General features: G+C 41.4%; 1 protein-coding gene across 1 annotated transcript; it reads left to right on the top strand.

Annotated features, from left to right (window-relative positions):
- The first annotated feature begins 13,178 nt into the window (after positions 1 to 13,178).
- On the top strand, positions 13,179 to 20,616 carry glipr2 (GLI pathogenesis-related 2). The gene is made up of 13 exons (XM_079480558.1): positions 13,179 to 13,289; positions 16,615 to 16,641; positions 16,962 to 17,171; positions 17,419 to 17,496; positions 17,575 to 17,757; positions 17,860 to 17,988; positions 18,406 to 18,615; positions 18,697 to 18,774; positions 18,850 to 19,032; positions 19,210 to 19,335; positions 19,520 to 19,738; positions 19,850 to 19,927; positions 20,107 to 20,616. The coding sequence occupies exons 2-13, from the start codon at positions 16,635 to 16,637 to the stop codon at positions 20,262 to 20,264; spliced, it is 1,659 nt and encodes a 552-aa protein (XP_079336684.1). The 5' UTR covers positions 13,179 to 13,289; positions 16,615 to 16,634; the 3' UTR covers positions 20,265 to 20,616.
- The last annotated feature ends 1,829 nt before the right edge of the window (positions 20,617 to 22,445 follow it).

Genomic DNA, 22,445 nt, shown 5'->3' on the forward strand with positions numbered 1-22,445 from the left:
TTCTCAAATGTAGAATAAAAGATGTATTGGCTTTAATGCCAATTTGACGACATTGAATATTAATACTCATATTAATTGAGCGAGAAAATCGTTAAGGGGTGGTTTCCTTTAGCTTCTATTTTATTCCAAGTTTAACAGAAATACAGTGGTTTGTCTGATAAAATAACCTTCGCGTGTATTTCTGGATGAGTCATCTGTAAATGTTACTTCAAGTTGGTGGTGTTTTTCCCAGCGATTTTTGTTTCACACGGTTTACATACGGTCTTGTTGTCATATGTGAAGTGTGACGAGATGTCAATTCTTGGTTTTTGTCCTAGACCTAGCTCTGACATGTCTGTTGTTCGTGAGACATGGCATTGCCCTCGGACCGGGTGCACTGCAAAACATGTGAAACTGAAATCAGCCACATCTGTGTAACTCAGACTGTGCAACTGAATATAATGTAAAAAGCCTGACTGTTGTGAAAACGTCCTCGAAACTGCGCAAAGTTTAGCAAACTCGTCTTTGTTCTCCTCTTGTGTAATTGCAGCTGTGTTTGTTAAGCTGTTGCGCCTGCATTTGCCACGGCTTTTTAAAATGGCTCTGCTGCTTCTGCATAGATCAATCTACCCTCAAAGATTCCCTCTGATTGGATTTCTTCCCAACTTGTCCCACAAAAAGAGTAGTTCTGATTGGATCTCTTCTCCATTTGTCCCTCTCTAACATATATTTTGAGTCTATGTAGGAGTGTGCTGTGGTCAATGGTGTTGAAACCAGTCTCTGTACTGTGATGTGCTCTAAATCCAGATCATATATTTTGTTGTTTAAATGCGAATTGTGAAGTCTCTCTTAGTTTTTTTCCTTTGTCAGATATAAGGGAATTGTCACATCCATAACAGATTGTCACATCCATAACAGACTGTATCTCTTTTAAATGGGCACATACCCGTAAATCTAAAGTGTAACTTGATGAAGAGCCATCCTTTCTCCATTTGTTGGGTATTATTGCTTCTGGTTTGGATATTTTAATTTTCAGAAATCCTACAAAGTATGCTGTTTCTTAAGACCACGCAGGGTCCTTTTTTGTCACATCCGTAACGCATGAATTTTTCCGTCTTTCAAAACTTGGGCATTCTCTGATGACTGCATTTAGGAAAATATAAACAGATGGTTTAATATGGTTAACAAAGACATTAAAAAAATAACACATGCTGCTGGAACTCTATTTTAATTGTAATATAGCCTTTCCTACTATTATCAGCATGATTAGAACAAAAATAAAAATAAATTGCTATGTGTGATGCAGGCTGGATGCCTGACAGCAGAGCAGTTCGTAATGGTTGGTACATTTTGCTCAGCAGGTAATGTAAGACTGCACCAGGTGTGCCGGCAGTGGTCTGTTTGAAGGCCATGCAGGACGGGCTATTGACAGCTGTCTCAATGGGGAATTTAATTTCCTCAGCTTGTGGTAAAGTAGATAGACGTTATCTGCTTTACTGCTTTACTAAAATACACTGGAATGTCTATCCAAATACATATGATTACAAGACGCAGCTGTTTAAACTTGGATAATGGAACTATACATACTCCAACAAAGTAACATTACATTTGGCTGAAGATTTTATCCAAAGTGACTTGCATTTCATTCAAGGTATACATTTTGTGTTCCCATGACCTTTGTGCTGCTAACACAATCCTCTAATAACTGAGCATCAGAACACTATGAAATATCTGTTCTTTGTCTGATGTGTGCATAGAAATATATCTCTGGATTGAATATGACTATATTTCCTGGCCTTTGTAAAGAATGAAATAGTTTAAACTGTGATATGTTTGTTTTACCCTTCCTTGAACCGCCACCTTAACGTGGTGGAGGGGTTTGCGTACCCGAGTGACCCTAGGGGCTATGTTGTCGGGGGCTATATGCCCCTGGTAGGGTCTCCCAAGGCAAACAGGTCCTAGGCGACGGGTCAGACTAAGAGTGGTTCAAAAACCCTTTATGATGTTTAAAATTACAAGGACCGTGACGTCGCCCGGTATGGCGCAACCGGGGCACCACCCTGGAGCCAGGCCCGGGGTCGGTGCTCGTATGCGAGCGTCTGGTGGCCGGGCCTTTCCCCACGGGGTCCGGCCGGGCTCAGCCCGAAGGAGCGACGTGGGGCCGCCTTCCCGTGGGCTCACCACGTGCGGGAGGGACCATAGGGGGTCGGTGCGTAGTGGATCGGGCGGCAGTCGGAGGAGAGTGCCTCGACAGCCCGATCCCTGGACACGGAAGCTAGCTCTAGGGACGTGGAACGTCACCTCGCTGGCGGGGAAGGAGCCTGAGATGGTGCGTGAGGTTGATAGGTTCCGACTAGAGATAGTCGGGATCACCTCTACGCATGGCTTGGGCTCTGGAACCACACTCCTCGAGAGAGGATGGACACTTCATCACTCTGGAGTTGCCCATGGGGAGAGGCGGCGGGCTGGTGTGGGTCTGCTTATAGCCCCCCAGCTCTCCCGCCATGTGTTGGAGTTTACCCCGGTGAACGAGAGGGTCGTTTCCCTGCGCCTACGGGTCGGGGTTAGGTCTCTCACTGTTGTTTGTGCCTACGGGCCGAACGGCAGTGCAGAGTACCCGACCTTCTTGGAGTCTCTGGGAGGGGTGCTGGAAAGTACTCCGACTGGGGACTCCGTCGTCCTACTGGGGGACTTCAACGCCCATGTCGGCAACGACAGTGACACCTGGAGGGGCGTGATTGGGAGGAACGGCCCCCCTGATCTGAACCCGAGCGGTGTTCAGTTATTGGACTTCTGTGCTAGCCACAGTTTGTCTATAACGAACACCATGTTCAAGCATAAGGGTGTCCATCAGTGCACGTGGCACCAGGACACCCTAGGCCGCAGGTCAATGATCGACTTTGTGGTCGTTTCATCTGACCTGCGACCATATGTTTTGGACACTCGGGTTAAGAGAGGGGCGGAGCTGTCAACTGATCACCACCTGGTGGTGAGTTGGATCCGATGGCAGGAGAGGAAGCTGGACAGACTCGGCAGACCCAAACGTACTGTAAGGGTCTGCTGGGAACACCTGGCCGAGTCTCCTGTCAGAGAGATCTTTAACTCCCACCTCCGACAGAGCTTCAATCAGATCCCGAGGGAGGCTGGAGACATTGAGTCCGAGTGGACCATGTTCTCCGCCTCCATTGTCGAAGCGGCCACTCGGAGCTGTGGCCGTAAGGTCTCCGGTGCCTGTCGAGGCGGGAATCCCCGAACCCGGTGGTGGACACCGGAAGTAAGGGAGACCGTCAAGCTGAAGAAGGAGTCTTATCGGGCCTGGTTGGCTTGTGGGACTCCTGAGGCAGCTGACAGGTACCGGCAGGCCAAGCGGACTGCTGCCCGGGTGGTTGTGGAGGCAAAAACTCGGGCCTGGGAGGAGTTTGGTGAGGCCATGGAGAAGGACTATCGACTGGCCTCGAAGAGATTCTGGCAAACCGTCCGGCGCCTCAGGAGAGGGAAACAGTGCCCTACCAACGCTGTTTACAGTGGAGGTGGGAGGCTGTTGACCTCAACTGGGGATGTCGTCGGACGGTGGAAGGAGTACTTCGAGGATCTCCTCAATCCCACCGTCACGTCCTCCATTGAGGAAGCAGAGGTTGAGGGCTCAGAGGAGGACTCGTCCATCACCCAAGCTGAAGTCACTGAGGTAGTCAAGAAACTCCTCAGTGGCAAGGCACCGGGGGTGGATGAGATTCGCCCTGAGTACCTCAAGTCTCTGGATGTTGTGGGGCTGTCTTGGCTGACACGCCTCTGCAGCATCGCGTGGCGGTCGGGGACAGTGCCTTTGGGATGGCAGACCGGGGTGGTGGTCCCTCTTTTTAAGAAGGGGGACCGGAGGGTGTGTTCCAACTACAGGGGGATCACACTTCTCAGCCTTCCCGGGAAAGTCTATGCCAGGGTACTGGAGAGGAGAATACGGCCGATAGTAGAACCTCGGATTCAGGAGGAACAGTGTGGTTTTCGTCCAGGCCGTGGAACGCTGGACCAGCTCTACACCCTCTACAGGGTGCTGGAGGGTTCATGGGAGTTTGCACAACCAATCCACATGTGTTTTGTGGATTTGGAGAAGGCATTCGACTGTGTCCCTCGTGGCATCCTGTGGAGGGTGCTTCGGGAGTATGGGGTCTGTGGTCCTTTACTAAGGGCTGTCAGGTCCCTGTACGGCCGAAGCAGGAGCTTGGTTCGCATTGCCGGCAGTGAGTCGGACTTGTTCCCAGTGCATGTCGGACTCCGGCAGGGCTGCCCTTTGTCACCGGTTCTGTTCGTAATTTTTATGGACAGAATTTCTAGGCGGAGCTGGGGGCCGGAGGGTGTCAGGTTTGGGGACCACACGATCTCGTCTCTGCTATTTGCGGATGATGTTGTCGTGTTGGCCCCTTCAAACCAGGACCTTCAGCATGCACTGGGACGGTTTACAGCGGAGTGTGAAGCGGCTGGAATGAAAATCAGTACCTCCAAATCCGAGGCCATGGTCCTCAGTCGGAAAAGGGTGGCTTGCCCACTTCAGGTTGGTGGAGAGTTCCTTCCTCAAGTGGAGGAGTTTAAGTATCTCGGGGTCTTGTTCACGAGTGAGGGAAGGATGGAACGGGAGATTGACAGACGGATCGGTGCAGCTTCTGCAGTAATGCGGTCGATGTACCGGTCCGTCGTGGTGAAGAAAGAGCTGAGCCGCAAGGCGAAGCTCTCAATTTACCGGTCAATCTACGTTCCTACTCTCACCTATGGTCATGAGCTTTGGGTCATGACCGAAAGGACAAGATCCCGGATACAGGCGGCTGAAATGAGCTTCCTCCGCAGGGTGGCTGGGCGATCCCTTAGAGATAGGGTGAGAAGCTCGGTCACCCGGGAGGAGCTCGGAGTAGAGCCGCTGCTCCTCCACATCGAGAGGGGTCAGCTGAGGTGGCTTGGGCATCTGTTACGGATGCCTACTGGACGCCTTCCCCGGAAGGTGCTCTGGGCCCGTCCGACCGGGAGGAGACCCCGGGGAAGACCTAGGACACGCTGGTGGGACTATGTCTCCCGGCTGGCCTGGGAACGCCTCGGTGTCCCCCCGGAAGAGCTGGAGGAAGTGTCTAGGGTGAGGGATGTCTGGGCATCTCTGCTTAGACTGCTGCCCCCGCGACCCGGCCCCGGATAAAGCGGTAGAAAATGAATGAATGAATGAATGTTTGTTTTAAGCAGTCTAGCACACTGCAAATTGCCAGTCAATTAGCACAAGCGTGTTCAAGCGCCCACAGCCTTGTTACTGTTATATGTGAACCAAATGGTTTAATGAATCATGTGTGCTCACAAGGGATACACGAGTGAATTGATTATAAGACTACTTAAAAGACACAGGGAAAACATCTTTTGATTTCGGTTACTCTCTCAATACGGGGAGAGATTCACAGAGAAGTCCTTATCTTTACTATATTACAGATCAAGCAGACAGCGGGTTAGGGGTTAACAAGACATTTATTAACAAAAGAAAAAAAAAACCCCACAAGGGTTCAACATAACAAAACCGGGACCTAGACTAGACTAGACTAGACTAGACTAGACTCAGGAACTCACCATATAATCACAATGAACCAGCACAGGACAGAAAACACAGGGGCATTATAAAGGGATCAAATCAAGAGGGGAACAGGTGTTGAGCATGAAATCGATAAAAAGTAATAACGAGGAGATGAGAGGGCGGAAACAGAGAGGAGACCGGAGAGAGTGTATGTAAAGCCATAAAGGCCATAATTGCCTCTCTCCACATAAAATCTTTGGAATATGTATTCATAAAAGGTTCCCAAGTATCAGTCTACAATAATTTTGTTATGCCATCCAAACTGTACTGTTTGTGAAACTCTCAGAATAATATTTTCTGAAGGGAAATAAAGATTTCTACATTTCCCAAAATATAAAACCAATAAAGTTAGGGGTCTTGGTGAATATTGTTTACCATGAGGATGCTCTAAAGTGATATGTGTTATTTTGAAACAGGTGCTCCCAAAACAAACAGAAACAGAATATTGCAATAGGGAGAGTTCAATTTTGGAAGTAAATTTTTAGGTTTATTATAGGGATATGAAAGAAGCAATCTATGAATATAACATTGTGGAAAAGATCAAGAAATCAAACAATTTTCAGAGAGCTGTGAAAGTCATCTAAATAAACTCTGAATTGCAAATAGACACAATAAACATAAGCTGTCTGTGCTAATACTGCTGTTTACTGCTCTGTAACCCAACAAAAACTTTAGAAACTTTAACTCCCAGACAGGTGTACACCTTACAGCTGTTAAAAATATTTTTATTCCATCTGCTCATTAAAGATATTGCAGTACATCCTGCAAACTTAAGCAAAACTCCTTGTTTTTGCTTTTGCAAAAATGTATTTGATTGGTATTGATCACAAGAAAAATATGGCACAAATTTGGCTCTTATTTTTGTGGTTCCTCTGTATTTCATCAAATAGCAGTTTATTTTTTGTTTTACCATGAAGATCAGAATGGAAGCCACATTAGTGCATCTTATCTGAGGGTAACTGGAATATAAAAGAAGGAAGAAACATTACTCGTAAATATTTTTTGCTTTACACAACGGTCACGCTCAAAGCTGCTGGGAGTACAAGGGTGTGCTGATGTTTTCAAACGTGTGACAGCCTATAAATTCTACAGTAATGTGCATATCTATATAAATTCACCACAATATGCAGTTTGGAAATTAGCTAAAATGAATTTGGTGTAAGAACCAATATATTGTGATAATTTAGTAATAAAACAATATTGCATATCTAGCAATTCCAGTAGCTCAAACAGTGGAGCATTGCACTGAACTTGGTTTGATTCCCAGGTATGACACTAACTGGTAAGGTGCATATTTGCATGCAACGTAAGTGGTGTAGGTGCGAATGCATTTACAGTACAATCCGAGCACTGGTCTATGACAAAGAAGTTTTGGAAAGCATCAGTCTGCAGAATAATGGGGGTCTAGTTTGGCGAGTACTGTACAAAACACGTGTGGTCAACATATTCCTAAGCCTAAACCATGTTGTCTCTTATTTGATAGCCAGAATTTAGATGATGTCAGTGTGACCAATGTGTGTTGCTCCAGTTTTTTGTTTCATCCTCTTCAAACACTAGCACAGTCTGGGATATTATTTTATAGTGGATAACCCTTGAGTTTCTCCAGTCAATTAGCTACAGGCATGGATTCCTTAACCCTCAAAGCACATTTGAGAGAAAAAGAAAGGCGCATTAAACTTAAAGTTAAACTTAAATAAACTTTTCAAGTTGAAATTGACTGTAAGAGATACATTTCAAATCTTTTCATTGCCAAGTCAATATGTTTATAATATCAAATAATTTTATTTATAATAGCATTTTATATAATTTAACACCACCATTAAACTAGTCATCATGATGCTGTCTCCAGGCTCTTATATATCTATTCACAAAATACTTTCACCTGCAAAACTAGCAGCTAGCAGATATCCTGGGTGGGCATACCCCAACCACAACTATGTAGCCGCAGAAAAAATTAAGAGACCATTTCAAACGTTAAAAGAATGTGTTTTGGTAAAATAATAATTTTAGTTTATTTCTGTGAACCTCTTAGTATTTATTTGCAGAAAATGAACTGGAGAAAACAGGTCAAAACAACAGAAAATATGATCTGCATTTTTAAAACTGAGACAACTGAGCAAAAAACTACTCGTATTTCCGGCACACCCCACGGTGCAACACGATCTCACCATCCAACTTGGCAATACCACAATCACTCCTTCCACAACCACCAGGAACCTCAGAGTCATATTTGAAGAACAGCTGTCCTTTAATGATCACATTGCAAAGACAAACGTGGTCATGTCGATATGCCTTATTTAACAACAGAAAGGTTAGACCCTACCTCGCTGAGCATGAGGCACAACTCCTTGTCCAGGCTCTTTTAATCTCAAGGTTGGACTACTGCAATGCTCTCCTTGCTGGTCTTCCTGCAAAGGCTATCAAACCACTCCAGCTGGTTCAGAATGCAGAATGCATGCTGACTAAATGTCAATGTAAATGTAAACAAGTTCATATTTAATATTAAGCTTCACAAAACACTGGTGTTTGTACATGTTTTCTGTAGCAATAAAGTGTCATCGCTTAACAGATGTACCAGATTTTGCATTGTAAGTAAAATCCAAATTTCTCAGTGCTTCTCCAGTTTGACAAAGCAAAATTATGACCATGATGTGTTGGCATCAAGTAATAAAAACCTTATTTGTATTAGCAGCCAGTACAACCTTCTTTCTAGTTGTTCCTTACAACTGAGTTCTATAGAGTATGTCTCCTATTGTGGTGCTCTCCAAGGTTCCAATCTCCCATTGCTACTGGTGCTGATTTATTTTTTATAAATGCTCTCACAGAATGCTGCCGACAATTTCTTCTTTCACACCTGAAATATCCCACACAAATATCCCGCAGTCTTGTGGCAGGATCATGACAGACCCACGTGTCCAGTGTATAGAGAGAGACATGGCATTGTTTGTTTTTTACACGTCTTGCACTCTCTCTGGGGCCTGTACCATTAAGCTGGTTTAGGTGGCTAGCCAGCTATGTTTCAGTTTAGTTTGTGCCGACCCTGGGTTTTAGGTACCATGAAAGTAGCTCTGCTTTCTTCGGTGTTCGTCACCATGGTATCTTACGCTGCACGGCTAACCTGCTCCGGGGCAGGCTATGTTCTGGATTCGAGATCTCAGACTGAAGTTTGACCAATCAGCTGTGAGCAAAGAAACATAGAGGTGACGTAACTGACTCACAGTGCGTGTTAGAATGGCTAGTTATTTTTTATACGGTTTAATCAAATAAAAATACTAATATAAAAATATATATTACAAATATTAATATATCAAATATTGTTTACTATATAGGTAAAATCTGATTTTCCCTTACAATCACATGAAATTCAATTTACTTACTTATATTCCACTTTTATTGTATCACATGTATTTGCATTGCATTTTTTACATTCTTGTCTGTGGTGCAGAACATCTAGGAACACTTCCAGTTTCACTGTATTAGGACATTTTTCCTTGTCCTGAACCGTAGTTTTTATTAAGGCTTCAATGAAATGACTGACCCTGGTTAATGGCACAAAGACTAGTCTATTAAAGGTAGAGGCTTATGCATTCTGTTGTAAAAGCAGGCCGTTTTATTAAGTGTAATTCTTATATTTTCTTCCGCTTCTCTGTGTTGCAGAACACACCGCTATTTTATAATTCTGAGCTCTGTTGTAGATGTAAGGGGTACTTTCTTGCTTCTGCTGCCAGAATGGATGTTTTTTGTCCGCACGCAGGTTAAAATTGCAATATGCGTGAGCTTCAATGAACATTGTTGTAATATTTCTGTACCCATGCCATACATAAAAAAAGTTGCCCGCAAGGACACGGACCCCTTGTAGTTCCACCGAGGACCCCGCGGATCCTGTTTGCCCTACAGCACTACAGTGAATGTGTGTACTATATAGTCGTTTAACTTGCACATTTACGCAATCAGCAGTGTTTCCGAAACACTTCTCTCTTGCGTAGACAGCAGAAACATATCAGTCCATGGCTGAAATTCATTTTTGTGTTCATATTGTGGAAATCGCTTTATCCATTTATAATGCGATTGGTTTAGCCATGCTGACGTCACTCGTTCATGTGCACGCGCGCGCAAACTAATCTTAGCTTCAGGATCAAAGCTTGAGTTGACAAAGAAACTCCATGAGCTGCTTCATGGTACCAACAAAGCTTGATCACGTTGGTTTGGTTTTGTCAACCCAAAACTAATCCAACTACCCTGAGTTTGTTCAGCTACGTTCATGGTACAGGCCCCTGGTCTCGTCTTAGTCCCCGCCCTCTCGTTTCCTCATTATTGATTGTTAATTATTTCATGCCTAACACCTGTTCAGACAGACAAATAACACACTTTTTAGAACAAATAACTATTCCACTATACACAATTGCCAGAATCAATAAGCATGACAATGTATACAAGATAAGGTTTTAAGTTTTACAAGTTAAAACTAAATTCATTGAGCAAGGACTACAGCTTTTCAAACAAGACATACAGTACATGCAGCATATGAAGCAAGTTACCACTCATTGCCTACCATTTTGTTAATACCTTATTATAGCTTCACCAGGTGTATCAAATAAATAATTTCAGTTGAACCCACTATATGTACTTATTCCTTCTAAATTAAAGTTGTTTTAATAAATAAAAGTGAGAATTATTGATCACTCATAATCTTAAACATGACAGGAGGTAGGAAGAATTAGCCAATACCAGCTTAATTGTGTGTATAACCAAAATAAAATATAAAACGTTATAATGTCAGATTTATTTTTATTGCAACTGTGTCAGATTGCCCACACAAACTTGTTTACAGTTTAATTTCATGTCATTTCTTCAGCATGTTGTGACAAACCCTTCTGATTCATTTGAAGTGAGATATCAAAATGTGTTGCCATTCCTGTACACCAGAAAAGCTTTGACAATAAATATTCTGTATCTATGTCTAAGGCACACTGTGCGCATGTATTTACGTTTTCAAAGTTAAGTGGCATCAATGTAACTTATTCTAAAACCATAATGAATTTATCTGAAATGATCAGTTCTCTCAGTAAACCAAAAATACTGTTTTAAAAAATAAAAAAACACTTCGCAGACTTAGACAATTAAATGAAAAGAGGAATAGGCTTCTCCTCTGAGACGCTAGATGAGACATCTGTTCAATGATAAAAAAAATCCCATAACAGAAAGCAGTTCTAGACTGAACGCTGTACTGTACAGTTTATTCTCTCGAAAAGGAAGGATAAAAGCCAAAGCTGCTTATATATCCTCTTCTAACAATGATTCAGTCTGTCAGTCACAAATTAAATTAAGACTAAACTAAAGCCTAATTAATTTCCAAACCACCCAATTACACAATTGTTCTGCTAGCAGATTAAAAAAAGATTGGAAGCAAACATACAGTACACTGTATTATTAACCTCGTAGACATCGTGTTATGTCACCCCAAAAATCTCTCATATCAGATATTATAAAATATCCACAATTAAATGGGGTTCAGACACCGACCTTATTCAGTTTGCCAAAATGTAACACTAATTGGGCTCATTTAAATGACACGGCCTGTCAGGATCCTGGTTATTTGGGATTTTTCTATTGCCTCACATCAAATTACCACAACACAAGAGGAGTTATTCTCTCATCAGCACTTTGGATAATGTGACATCAGTGACATTCGGCATTCATTAAAGCGTATGTGTCTGTGTGAGAGAGAATCGCAAATATAGAAGAGAACATAATGAAGGTATAAGAAGAAACTGGTTAAAAATAGACATACAATTTATTAGAGAGCTATTTAAAACACTGCCTGATAATGATTTAGCCTTTGTAAACATCACATCAACTTCTGTTTGACAACAAAACCCTTAATATTAAATATAAAATATCCTGCTGTAATCTACCTAGTTGACAGTTTACCGTTGACAGTAAACAGTTACCCTACCGGCTATATTAAAACAAATCCAATGCAGACGCATAACCCCTATGCAACCCAATAGTGTTTGCTGTCCACACAAGTGTGTTTTCCTAGAAACCAGTCCGTGTAATTATATCTGGATCTGTGCTGCCCACTATTGGTTTCACTATGTCATTGTCTTTACTTTATTTTAATTGTAAGTAATTGTAATATTAATCATTAATACTTATTATTAACCTCCAAAATCCTAGCTCTGTATACTGTGGTGGGCTATATGAGACCAGTTTTATTGCACTAACGCTTTTTGTTGTCCTTATGTTGTTCCAATCGCTTCTATTGTTAATCTCATCTGTATATCGCTTCGGATAAAAACGTCTGTTAAATGACTTAATGTAAATGTAAATGCATTACTAATTCAATGACATATTTTACATTTGTGTTGCAAACTGATATTTAAAGCCATAATACAAAAAGATTTATAATTTCTATAGAGAATTTCAATATAAAAAACGAAATATATTTTAAAATAAGGAATGAGAGTATCAATATTCACTGGTACTTATAGGAAAAGTCAAGTCCTTATATAAATGTTAAAAAAAGAAATTCTTTGGAAACAAGCAGTGATGTGTATTTAAAAGCACATTATGCATGTTAAAACATGTTTTAGGTCTGTCAAAGATCTGAGAGATTTTCTAAGCTGGTTTTAGGCTGCTAGACTTATTCACAAGTTCACACATATAATGGATAGGATATGAGTATTTGGTATGCTGTACGGGGGAGGGCTCCGAGCTCGGGACTTTGCCTGAACCCAGAGAACCCCCCCTGAATAGAAATTGTTAGAAGTGTGGAAAAGGGGTGGAGGAGGGATGCTAGAAAACTGTTGAGGAACAGAGGTAAGGGCTTTATATTATTACCTCTTGAGAGGAATAATTTATTATATGCTCCTCCCATGTAGTTAGGCTGATTATCTGACCTGTTCCTCCCAAACTTGGTTTATAAAACATAATTTTGTAGCAAAGTTGAAGTAATGAACCAGGACATTACACAAACTGCTCGATAATGCTTTCCTTTTTATTTTTTTCAAGCATATTATATTATTTGCTCTCCATTTTTGTCATTTGTACAAGCCACAAGGCGTTATGTTTTTTTTTGTGTTCAAATGTTTGCGTGAACTTTCTAAAACCTTTCATTTTTGTAAATTTTGTTGTGTGTTTGACATTGGTGAGTAAAAAGGAACAAAATTGTCAGTAACAACCACACAGACAGGAAGTGTTAGTGCAATAGAGTTTGGAAAGAACATTGACAAAGAGAGAAGAGGAAACATAAATGGAACAAATATATTTTACAAGATGGAAAATTGTCTATGTGTATTTCATAGCATTTGAATCACTTTGTTACGTTGGCTTTAGATCAGTTAGATAATTTTTTATAGTCCTCATAAATATAGTGAAACAGTCATAAACCGACTTGTGAGCACATTTAAATTATGGTTCTACTAAAAAGGCCAAGTCATGTTTTACTTTACAGGACATCTAATAATGTGAACAGGTTTGCTTGAGGTTTAGATGTAAAGGATTATCATTAACCTGAAAGTCTTGCCTCACTAATACAGTGAAACAAACCAGTGTATGATGGTGTGTTTGTGGTTTCATCAGCATTCTCTTTCCTGGTCTTGAGGGCGTAGCTTTTGGCAGATATACAGCACGTACATTTCAAGTCAGCAAGTCAGTCAGCAAGACAGAGAAAGGAAATAGCATTTAAAGAAGACAAATTCCTTCTAGACAGGTATGTGGAAAGAAATATTGTAACTGTGTATGCATGTGTGTGCACATTGCAGTAAAACAACATTGCCTCTTGTGTCTTTGCATTTGCAAATAGCATTAAATAGAACATCAGTTGTGACAGATTCTAGTGATAGATTTGTTTGACAACAATTGTATTTGTCGCAGCAGTTTTAACAACTTTATTTCCCTGCAACAATTTCTGTAAGAATGTTGCCAATTGTGGGTGGATGTGTTTTGTTTACAATATGCAGAAAACAATATGGGTTAAGTGTAACTCTCCTGTTCCCTTTCTATCTGTCTCATGACGCTGTGTTGAGACTGACAGAATGGGGTTTGACTTGAGAACCTATTATCTCTGATTATACTTTTGCAAAAGGCCAATGAACTTGCGAATTTTGTCCTGGCGTTTGGGACATCCCCTGGGCATTTCGTTAGTTGGTCAGAGGTGACTTTAAAGAGCATATTTCTAAAAGAGCAAATTCTCCTACAGTGTGCACATGTCGCCAGGCATGTCTCGGCGCTGTAGTCTTGGGTGCAACTGCTCATCCTCGAGCCAGACAGGCACGATACCTGCGTCACATGTCTGGGTCCCCAGCTTGGTGAGTTAGCGTTTGTGGATGTGGCATGCCCGCATTGTGAGCACAAGAGACTCCCTTTCTCCCTGGGTGCCCACGACATGCAGCAGCCTCAACTCAACGTTGTGACATGCCATTTCCGCAGCCCCTGCTCTCTCCATTCTATGGTGCGCCCGGCGGCGAAGATTTCAGGCAAGTAAGTTAGCAGACCCACTTATGGGCCTGCATAGGCCCCTATCGAGCCTCTCGGAGAACCCGATCTTCCTTTTTCACAATGAAGACGTTTCTCCTGATGGAGCTTGACCCCATAGGAGGGTAGGGGATCTGCATGCACCCTGCATCCAGCAAGTGTGGGCAACCCCCACATGGGTTAGACCCCAGCCTGGCCACGTGCCTGAAGCCCCACCACTCCCTTCAGGGACCAGTTGGGGAACTTGCAGGTGCTCCCCCCTGGGGAGGAAGACCTAACCCTACCATGTCCAGCACGCGCCTTGTGTCTCTGTTGGACGGGACGAAGAGCTCAGATGCTGTGAGCACTCGATCGCAGAAGCCATCACTTTGGCCCACCATTCCCAGGCATTGCACGCTATCAGTGACAACTTACTCCACCGGGGTGTAGCCACCTTGTGGAGGCAGCTGCAGAGCTGCGGTGTTGGGCACTTCCGCACAGGCGTAGAACCAGGTCGGACCAGGTTTTGAGCAAGACCTACGGTCGGTTGGGCGTACACCTGTGGAGCGCCTTCTCTCTTCAGGTGAATAAGAGCGCTACTCCAGCTTCCCTACTTCCTCTACTCGACAAAGTATTGACATTACATCCCTCACTTCTTGGTGGTGGGCTGAGCGGAGCAGCCCTGCCCCCTTAGGCCAGGTGTTACCTCAGCACCTACTGTATAGCTCTAACCGGACCTAGTGCTCCACATATAGTAACCCACCCACAGGGCGGTTCCATCTTATGTATTCTCATGATCTTGCTCCCATGCTGGTAGCCTATGACCTCCCCTAGGTGTGGCTCCATGCACTTCCTTACAGTCCGCACATTATTCCTATGAGTTCTCCCCTGCGGGCGAGACCATGTTGGTGTCTCCACTAAAACTCCTCCCTGCGGTAGGAAGTTGTCTCCATAGTGCGTTTCCTCAGTGAGGAAATAGCTCTTCCCAGTGCTCCTTACGTTGTTGGGCGGGCATCTCACCTCTAGAGTAACAAGGCCACCAGCCTGTATGGCTGACAGTAAGAGCCTCTCGTCGTGATCACAGAAATTGATACCTTTCTACACCACTGGATGATTACGATTTAAGGGGGAATTTAACTTTTGATGTGCCTAGGCCGGTCAGTGTCGTTCCGCTGGAAATTGTGACGCGGCGCAGCACCGTTGAGTTTTCGATAGGAAAGTGTTGGTTAAGGTTGTAACTAGGGATGAACCGAATTTTCGGCCACAAACGTTTTTTTCACGAAAGACTTTTATCACCGAAACAATACAGCCTAAATGTTGTGAAAAAAGACTCGTCTCTCTGCACCAGATGTACATGCACCCTTCGTTGTCTGATATGTTCAGTGAAATCCTGCAAGAAAGTGCCTCAAATAAAAGGAAGTCTATTCTGTTCTTAGGCATCTATATATGACTATAAGATTGTAGCCATATTTCTGCTAGATATTGTTTTTATTTGATAAAAATGTTTATGCACTGGCCCTATTTAAATACACTAGCTCAAATCTCTCTTAAATGTCAGGCAGATGACAAGCTCAACCGCTCAACAGCTAGTTGGTTATCTGTCTGAAGTCCCCAGAAGTGCTGTACATTATTATTTAATGAGTAGGGTCAAGTTAAACATTTTAGTTTAAATTTTATTTTATACTGTGCATTGTTGCAATGTGCTTAATACAAATTTGTAATTGATTTATTCTTGGAAACTCTAATATTAATTAATGCAATTGCAATGCCTTGATTTTAGTAAAGTTAACAAGGTCATAGCCATAAAAGCAAAGGTACTAATAATTGGCGTAATTTCTTTCGGTTTTTGGTATCGGCCAAGAATTTTCATTTCGGTGCATCCCTAGTTGTAACCTTGGTTCCCTGATTGAGGCGCTGTGCTGGCCGGCTGCAACGAATGAGAGTGTCCCTCAGTCTCCTCAGCCCAAAAAATGTGAATGATGGGCACGCAATCTTCCCTTTTACACTCATATGTACGGGACAGGGACTGGCGTGCCGTCCGATTAGCCAAGTTCATTGGCCTTTTCAAAAGTATAATCTCAGATGATAGGTTCTCAAGTTAAACCCCATTCTGTCAGTCTCTACACAACGTGTCGTTTCCTCCATCAGGCCATCAAGGTTACAACCGTTACCAAGACGATTTTATCTCTTTTAACTATTTCTGACTTCTGTTCTCAGTACAGTTTAATGTCACTGTGTCACATGTCAAGTGTAGCAGGTTTCGTTTCCTGTCACCCATACACAAGCATACGCATGGACACAAACCTAAAATAGAAATGAAACATAATTTATCTCAAAGGCCTTAAATTCTATTCTGTTGACACTTGATTTGGTTGAAAAGAGATATTTCTTACATTTTTACATTTTAATATAACATCTACATGAATAAAACGTCTACAATAAATGTCAAGAAAGTTTGTAAAAATATCTTTTTCATAGAAGCAATAGGATTGGTCCACATGTCTGCTAATACTTGTCACTTTGAGAATTTTTATGGTCCAACAGGCTTAGCTAAATGCCATGTTTATCTTTTTGTCTTGTAGCCTCGCACATAGTTATTTGGATGGCGGGTGAGTTAAAATATTTTCTTTAATCTCAAATTAATTCTAAAGTATATATATTTTGACTCCACTGAACCATCTTTTTACTTTAAAGGCCTGTATTATTTTACTGGGGCATTGAATAAAATGAATACATAACAAATTTCCCTGTAATCCACCAAGTGAAAACATCAAAGAGAGTGGTAGAATAATACATTTGAATCCAACTGAAAACAAGGACTACCTTTCTAAAAAAGCTTCTCAACATTTCTATTAAGTGGAAGCAATTCAAATGAACTTGAAATTGAAACATTTCAGAACACCATTACCTCTGTGATCTTATCAACAAGGTAGCAGCTTTGAGACTGAATTCCTGCATACTCATAATTCATACCGCAAGCAGCATGGAGCCCCGCCCCTCACCATAAACAGAAATCTGTCTCGTTCCTCCCAAGCATGGGCGGAGCACCTGCTGTCAATCAAGACTCTAAAGCATAGCAACGAGGAATATGGGGAAAATCTGTACTATGCTTGGAGTTCAGCAAACACAAAGCTCACAGGTCAGTTACTTCCAAAATCATTTTTAAGAAGTCAAATCCAAAATGTTCATAAGAGTATGAGGCAAATAAAAGTGTTCAGTGTCTAGTCAAGTCTTGGTTACATCTGTCTTAGAAATAACTTCACTGTACAGTACAGCACCAAATATATAGATTATTTGGAATTTCTTTAAAAAAAAAATTATTATGTACAGTCTGAGCCATTCCCCTGCTTTAGCATGCAGTATGAAACAATCTCTGCTTTGTTCAGGATGTGAAGCAGTGGAAAGCTGGTATAAAGAAATTAAAGACTACAATTTTAGCAGGCCGGGGTTCAGCTCGCAAACAGGTAAATCCATAGGCAAAAGCTTTTTGTGGCTAATTTTTGACACAACACTCTGATTAATCCTCTCATGGTTTCCCCCAGGTCACTTTACCCAGGTGGTGTGGAAGGACACAAAGGAGCTGGGGGTTGGCCTAGCCACTGATGGAAACACAACATTTGTAGTGGGTCAGTACCTTCCTGCAGGAAATATCAGCAATGCTGGTTATTTTCAGAGGAATGTTTTACCTGCCGGCTCTCTTCTGGATTCTAAGTCCACTAGTACTGGCAAGTTCGCTTACTCAAGTGCTAGTGTTTATTTTAAGATGGAAGTGTTGGTAATCATTACTAAATAGTAAATACATTTTTAATATCTGACATAAAATTTAGGCAACAAAGTGGGACAAACACATGGTGCATCTAACATGCATTCAGACAGAACACCATTACATCCTCGCACTACTGCAACATCACCACCAGGGGGAAAAGCAGAGTCTCTTGTTGGTAGCGGTTGTCCAGGTAAGAACTCAAAATACTATTTACATTTATTTATTTAGCAGACGCTTTTTTTCTTGAGGGAATTGCAATTGAGCAATACAACAAGCAACAATTTTAATAGAAATATAATGCATTACTAATAAAACATATTTGATGTCCACTTTCAGGACTCCTGTTGAGGAATTCAGGAATGTTTTTCTTTATTGCATATATGGGACACATCAGATATTCATTAATTGTAGTTAAAAGTCCCCTTTCCGCTTATTTATCTTCCTAGCCTTACTTCAGATCAAATATGTCAGTCCAATCCCTGATCTCACACAATACATTTGAAGGCATACAACTGATAATATAATAAAGTTATCATTCTTAATATGTTCTTTCAACATGGGATATCTTTGTCTTTCTGCACATCAAATAACCCTTCGTCTGAACCAGACAGAAGCTTTGAAACGGAGTTTCTACAGACCCACGCCGCATACCGCAAAAAACACGGAGCACCGCCCCTCACCATGAACAGAAGCCTCTGTAGCTCTTCGCAGAAATGGGCAGAGCATCTGTTGTCAATCAGGACACTCATGCACAGCAGTGGGGACTATGGAGAAAATGTATACTATACATGGAGCTCAGCTACCAAAAAACTCACAGGTCAGTATGTAGTGACTGGACTGGAATGTGTCCTTACCTTAGAGGTATTATGTAAAACTTTGTATTCTTTACATGTGGCAGGACGTGAAGCAGTGGAAAGCTGGTACAGTGAAATTAAAGACTACAACTTCAGCAGGCCTGGATTCAGCTCCAAAACTGGTAAATCCACCAGAAAACTGTCGGATAAGAATTGGCTAGTTATGTTCTAACGCTGACCTTTCGTGGTCTCTTCAGGTCACTTCACACAGGTGGTGTGGAAGGACACAAAGGAGTTGGGAGTTGGATTGGCCACTGATGGCCACACTACATTTGTAGTGGGTCAGTACCTCCCTGCAGGAAACATCAGCAATGCTGGTTATTTTGAAAGAAATGTACTACCAGCAGGCTCCCCAGTAGACCTTAAACCCAGCCCATCTGGTGAGTCTAGTATTAGCTACTATATTAAATTATTAAATCAATACAAGAATTTACATTTATGCATGTGGCTGATGTTCCATGACATTTGCTCCTAACACAGGAACACTGTAGACTGTAAATCATACTTTTTCGACTTTTCAGACAGTTTTAAATACACCGTATTTTGTTGTTATTTAGCTGACAGAGTTGGACAAGCACTTTCTGCTCTCAGCATCAGATCAAATCAGTTACCTTCAGCATATCATACTTCTGAATCACAAGCACATAAGACTCTCCCACCTCCACAGAGCAGTGGGAAAAAAGGTAAGTGCACTGGAGATGACATCCATCATTTATCCAAGCCTGCTTATCTTATGTGAGGTTACGGGAGAGCTGGAGCCTAGCCCAGCATCTTGGAGCACAGGGGACATCCTGAATAGATGACTAAAAGTGGAGTCTGATTACTTAATTATTTATTTGGATGACTGTTTCTCTTCCTGTAATGTAGGTCTGGACTTGTCTGAGTTTCGTCAGTCCCTCCTCGATGCTCAAAACTATTACAGAAAACAACACGGGTCACACCCTTTCTCACTGTGCCCGGTCCTCTGTAAAGAGGCTCAGGACTGGGCAGCACATCTGGTTAGCATAAACACCCTAAAAAACAGCGGCAAAGGCCACGGAGAAGCTTTGTCATACAAATGGACCTCCAACATGGTGCCACCAACAGGTTGGTTTTACAGTATACTGTATTCCTTCAATGAGGGCATTTAACTAGATGCATTTAAGAGGCTGCAGTACACTATAATGTTAGTATGTAGACTCATCTTTTCTTTTATAGGAAATGAGATTGCCGAATCATGGTACAAAGAAAAGGCAAAATACAATTTCGCAAACCCTGGCTTTCAGAGTGGCGCAGGTATGCTATTAATATTGTATTTATATAAAATACTGAAAAAGCTAAAACAGTTAAAGCTGTAACATACAAACACACAATATTTAAGCAATGTTTGTTATTTCATTATTCTTAGTGAAGTGTGTCAAGTGTGCATTTATACAAATTATCAATGCAATTATTAAAACGTTATGTTTACATAGGTAACTTCACCCAAATGATATGGAGGTCTACAGTTAAAGTTGGGGTTGGTCTGGCATCAGATGAAAAGATGTTCATCACTGTGGCCTTTTACGAACCTCCAGGCAACATCACCAACCCGGGCTACTTCCAGGACAATGTCAAACCTGCTGGAAAGTAATGTGCTGAACTTGAAGCATTTTACATCTTTAAAGAATAAATCAGAATAGATCAAATGGAATTGCATGAAAATATTTTTGAAGAATAAGCAGACAATTTGGCCGAGTTTTGACTGGTCATAGTGACAAGGTGCTGTCAAGTTCCTTAAAGGATTCAAGTGTTATAAAGGTAGTCCATACGACTACCTTCGTAGGGTATGCCACATGATAGTTTTGTCTGAGGAATAGATCAACGGTACTGTACAATATTCATTCTTCTCTGATAATGATACCTCTGTCTGAAACTTGCAACTAGAACTTCTATATCCAGCCTTTAAAAATAGCCAAATTATAATAAATACTAGTAAAATGTCAAATGGGTTTGGAAAATATTTTTGTACCTTTTTGACTCTTTCTCTGTCACACACACACACACGCATACAGTAAACCCATCAGTCATTGCCCTGGAGAGGTTAAATGGGAATGCAAAACTGGACTGGCATAGTGTCATATAACATGAACATCTCAATTTCAATGTGTTGCTATGGACACAAGACCTCCCTTATCTCCTGAGCTCAATGCCCCCTTTTATGAACACACAACCCAAACAACACCGTGTCTACAAAAGACATTAGAACCCATTATCATTTAACATTTTGTCGACTTTGAAGGTGGCACGGTGCGACAAACCCATTAAGAACAAGCAGGTTGTCATGTCGCGTCCGGTGTAGACCTGAGTACATTAACATTTATGCATTTGGCAGACTTACGTTGCATTGTACTATACATTTGTTTCAGACTATGTGCAATCCCATGGGTTTGAACCCATTACCTTGGCGTTGCTAGCGCCATTCTCTAACCACTGAGCCATAGGAAAGGAGTAAAGGTCATACACAAGTGAATGACATGCACCTTTACCGTGGTGGAGTTTTTGTACAAAACACGGAGCGATTTATTTCCACAACATCTTTATCAATAATCAACCTTTAGAATGGCCAGATGTAAAAAACAAAAACAACATTGTTAAGTATGCTTTGTAAAGCAGAATTATGCAAAACAGTTGGATGTGCTAAAGGAGGAAGTGAAAGACAATGCTTTTTTTATTAAATAATGCTGTGAAGACACGTTTTTACATGTTTTTACATACCTTAATGGATGTCTGCAAACCTAATTAATTGCTGCAGTTTTTCTTGCCACAATCACATTTGGCTCAAAACCAAACATCACTTTAGCTGCAGATTAATTTATTTTTGTTTGGTAGTATTTTTTGTATTTTGCAAAAATATAAAAATAAACATGGCACTCGCTTAGAACAAATTAAAATGTTGTTAAAAGTCCCAAAACAATTGGATTGATCACTCTTGTCTCTTGCGCTATGCTAGTATGTTAAGACAAACTTTAAAAAAGCTTGAGATACAGTAGCATAAATGTAACCAATTTAAATATTAGTAAGAGGCAATTAATGCGAGTAGTTATTTTCTGTATAGGCTATATAACCAAAATACATAATGTATTATTTGGAAACTATAACAGAAAGAATAGCTTTTGTTTTGAGTTTCCTAGGTCTCTGTATATCTACACTCTGTATCTTTCTGTGTTACTCTGAGGCTCAACTTAAGGGTTTGTATGGGAAGAGTTTCTATAACAGTGCTTCTGCTGTTTCTATAGAGCTCTTTGTTGTAGCAATTGAAGGGAGTTTTGTCTTGCTGTGTTACCTTTCCTCATAGGAATCAACAGCAACAGTATAGGTTGTTAAAAAAGCATCAAGCATTATCTACAAGGTTTGCCAAATAAACTGTAAGCCTGGATATCTATTGCACCAAAAAGAAAGGGATTGTAGTTGGTGATTTAGTGTTCCCTTATGTCAAATCATACAGTGCATATAAGTGGATACGGTGTGTTTTCATCGAAGATTAATTGTATTCGTGAACAATATTACTTTTTAATTGGTAAATTGGTGAAATTTAGGTGACACATCTTTAGTAAAAACAAGATCTCCAGATACTATTTTATTGTAAATGTTCATATTGAGGGGAAAATGTCCTATTCTTTGGCTTTTCAATGTTTCTGCCAGGCATCTTTTGTTCAATTTGAAAAGTGGTGTATATTTGCGTGTGCAAAGCAGCTGTTACCATGTTAGTGTTACACTTTGAGGGTTAATCTATAATGTAGGGTTTAGTTTTGCCTTACACCCCCTTTTCCTC

Source organism: Barbatula barbatula (assembly GCF_947034865.1).
Source record: "Barbatula barbatula genome assembly, chromosome: 2".
Classification (NCBI taxonomy): domain Eukaryota; kingdom Metazoa; phylum Chordata; class Actinopteri; order Cypriniformes; family Nemacheilidae; genus Barbatula; species Barbatula barbatula.

Bases quoted from the DNA above. Each gene is read 5' to 3' on its own strand.
- glipr2 (XM_079480558.1), top strand. The intron at 17,758-17,859 runs GCAAGTTCGCTT...CATAAAATTTAG, and splicing joins TTCTAAGTCCACTAGTACTG to GCAACAAAGTGGGACAAACA. The intron at 18,616-18,696 runs GTCAGTATGTAG...TACATGTGGCAG, and splicing joins AGCTACCAAAAAACTCACAG to GACGTGAAGCAGTGGAAAGC.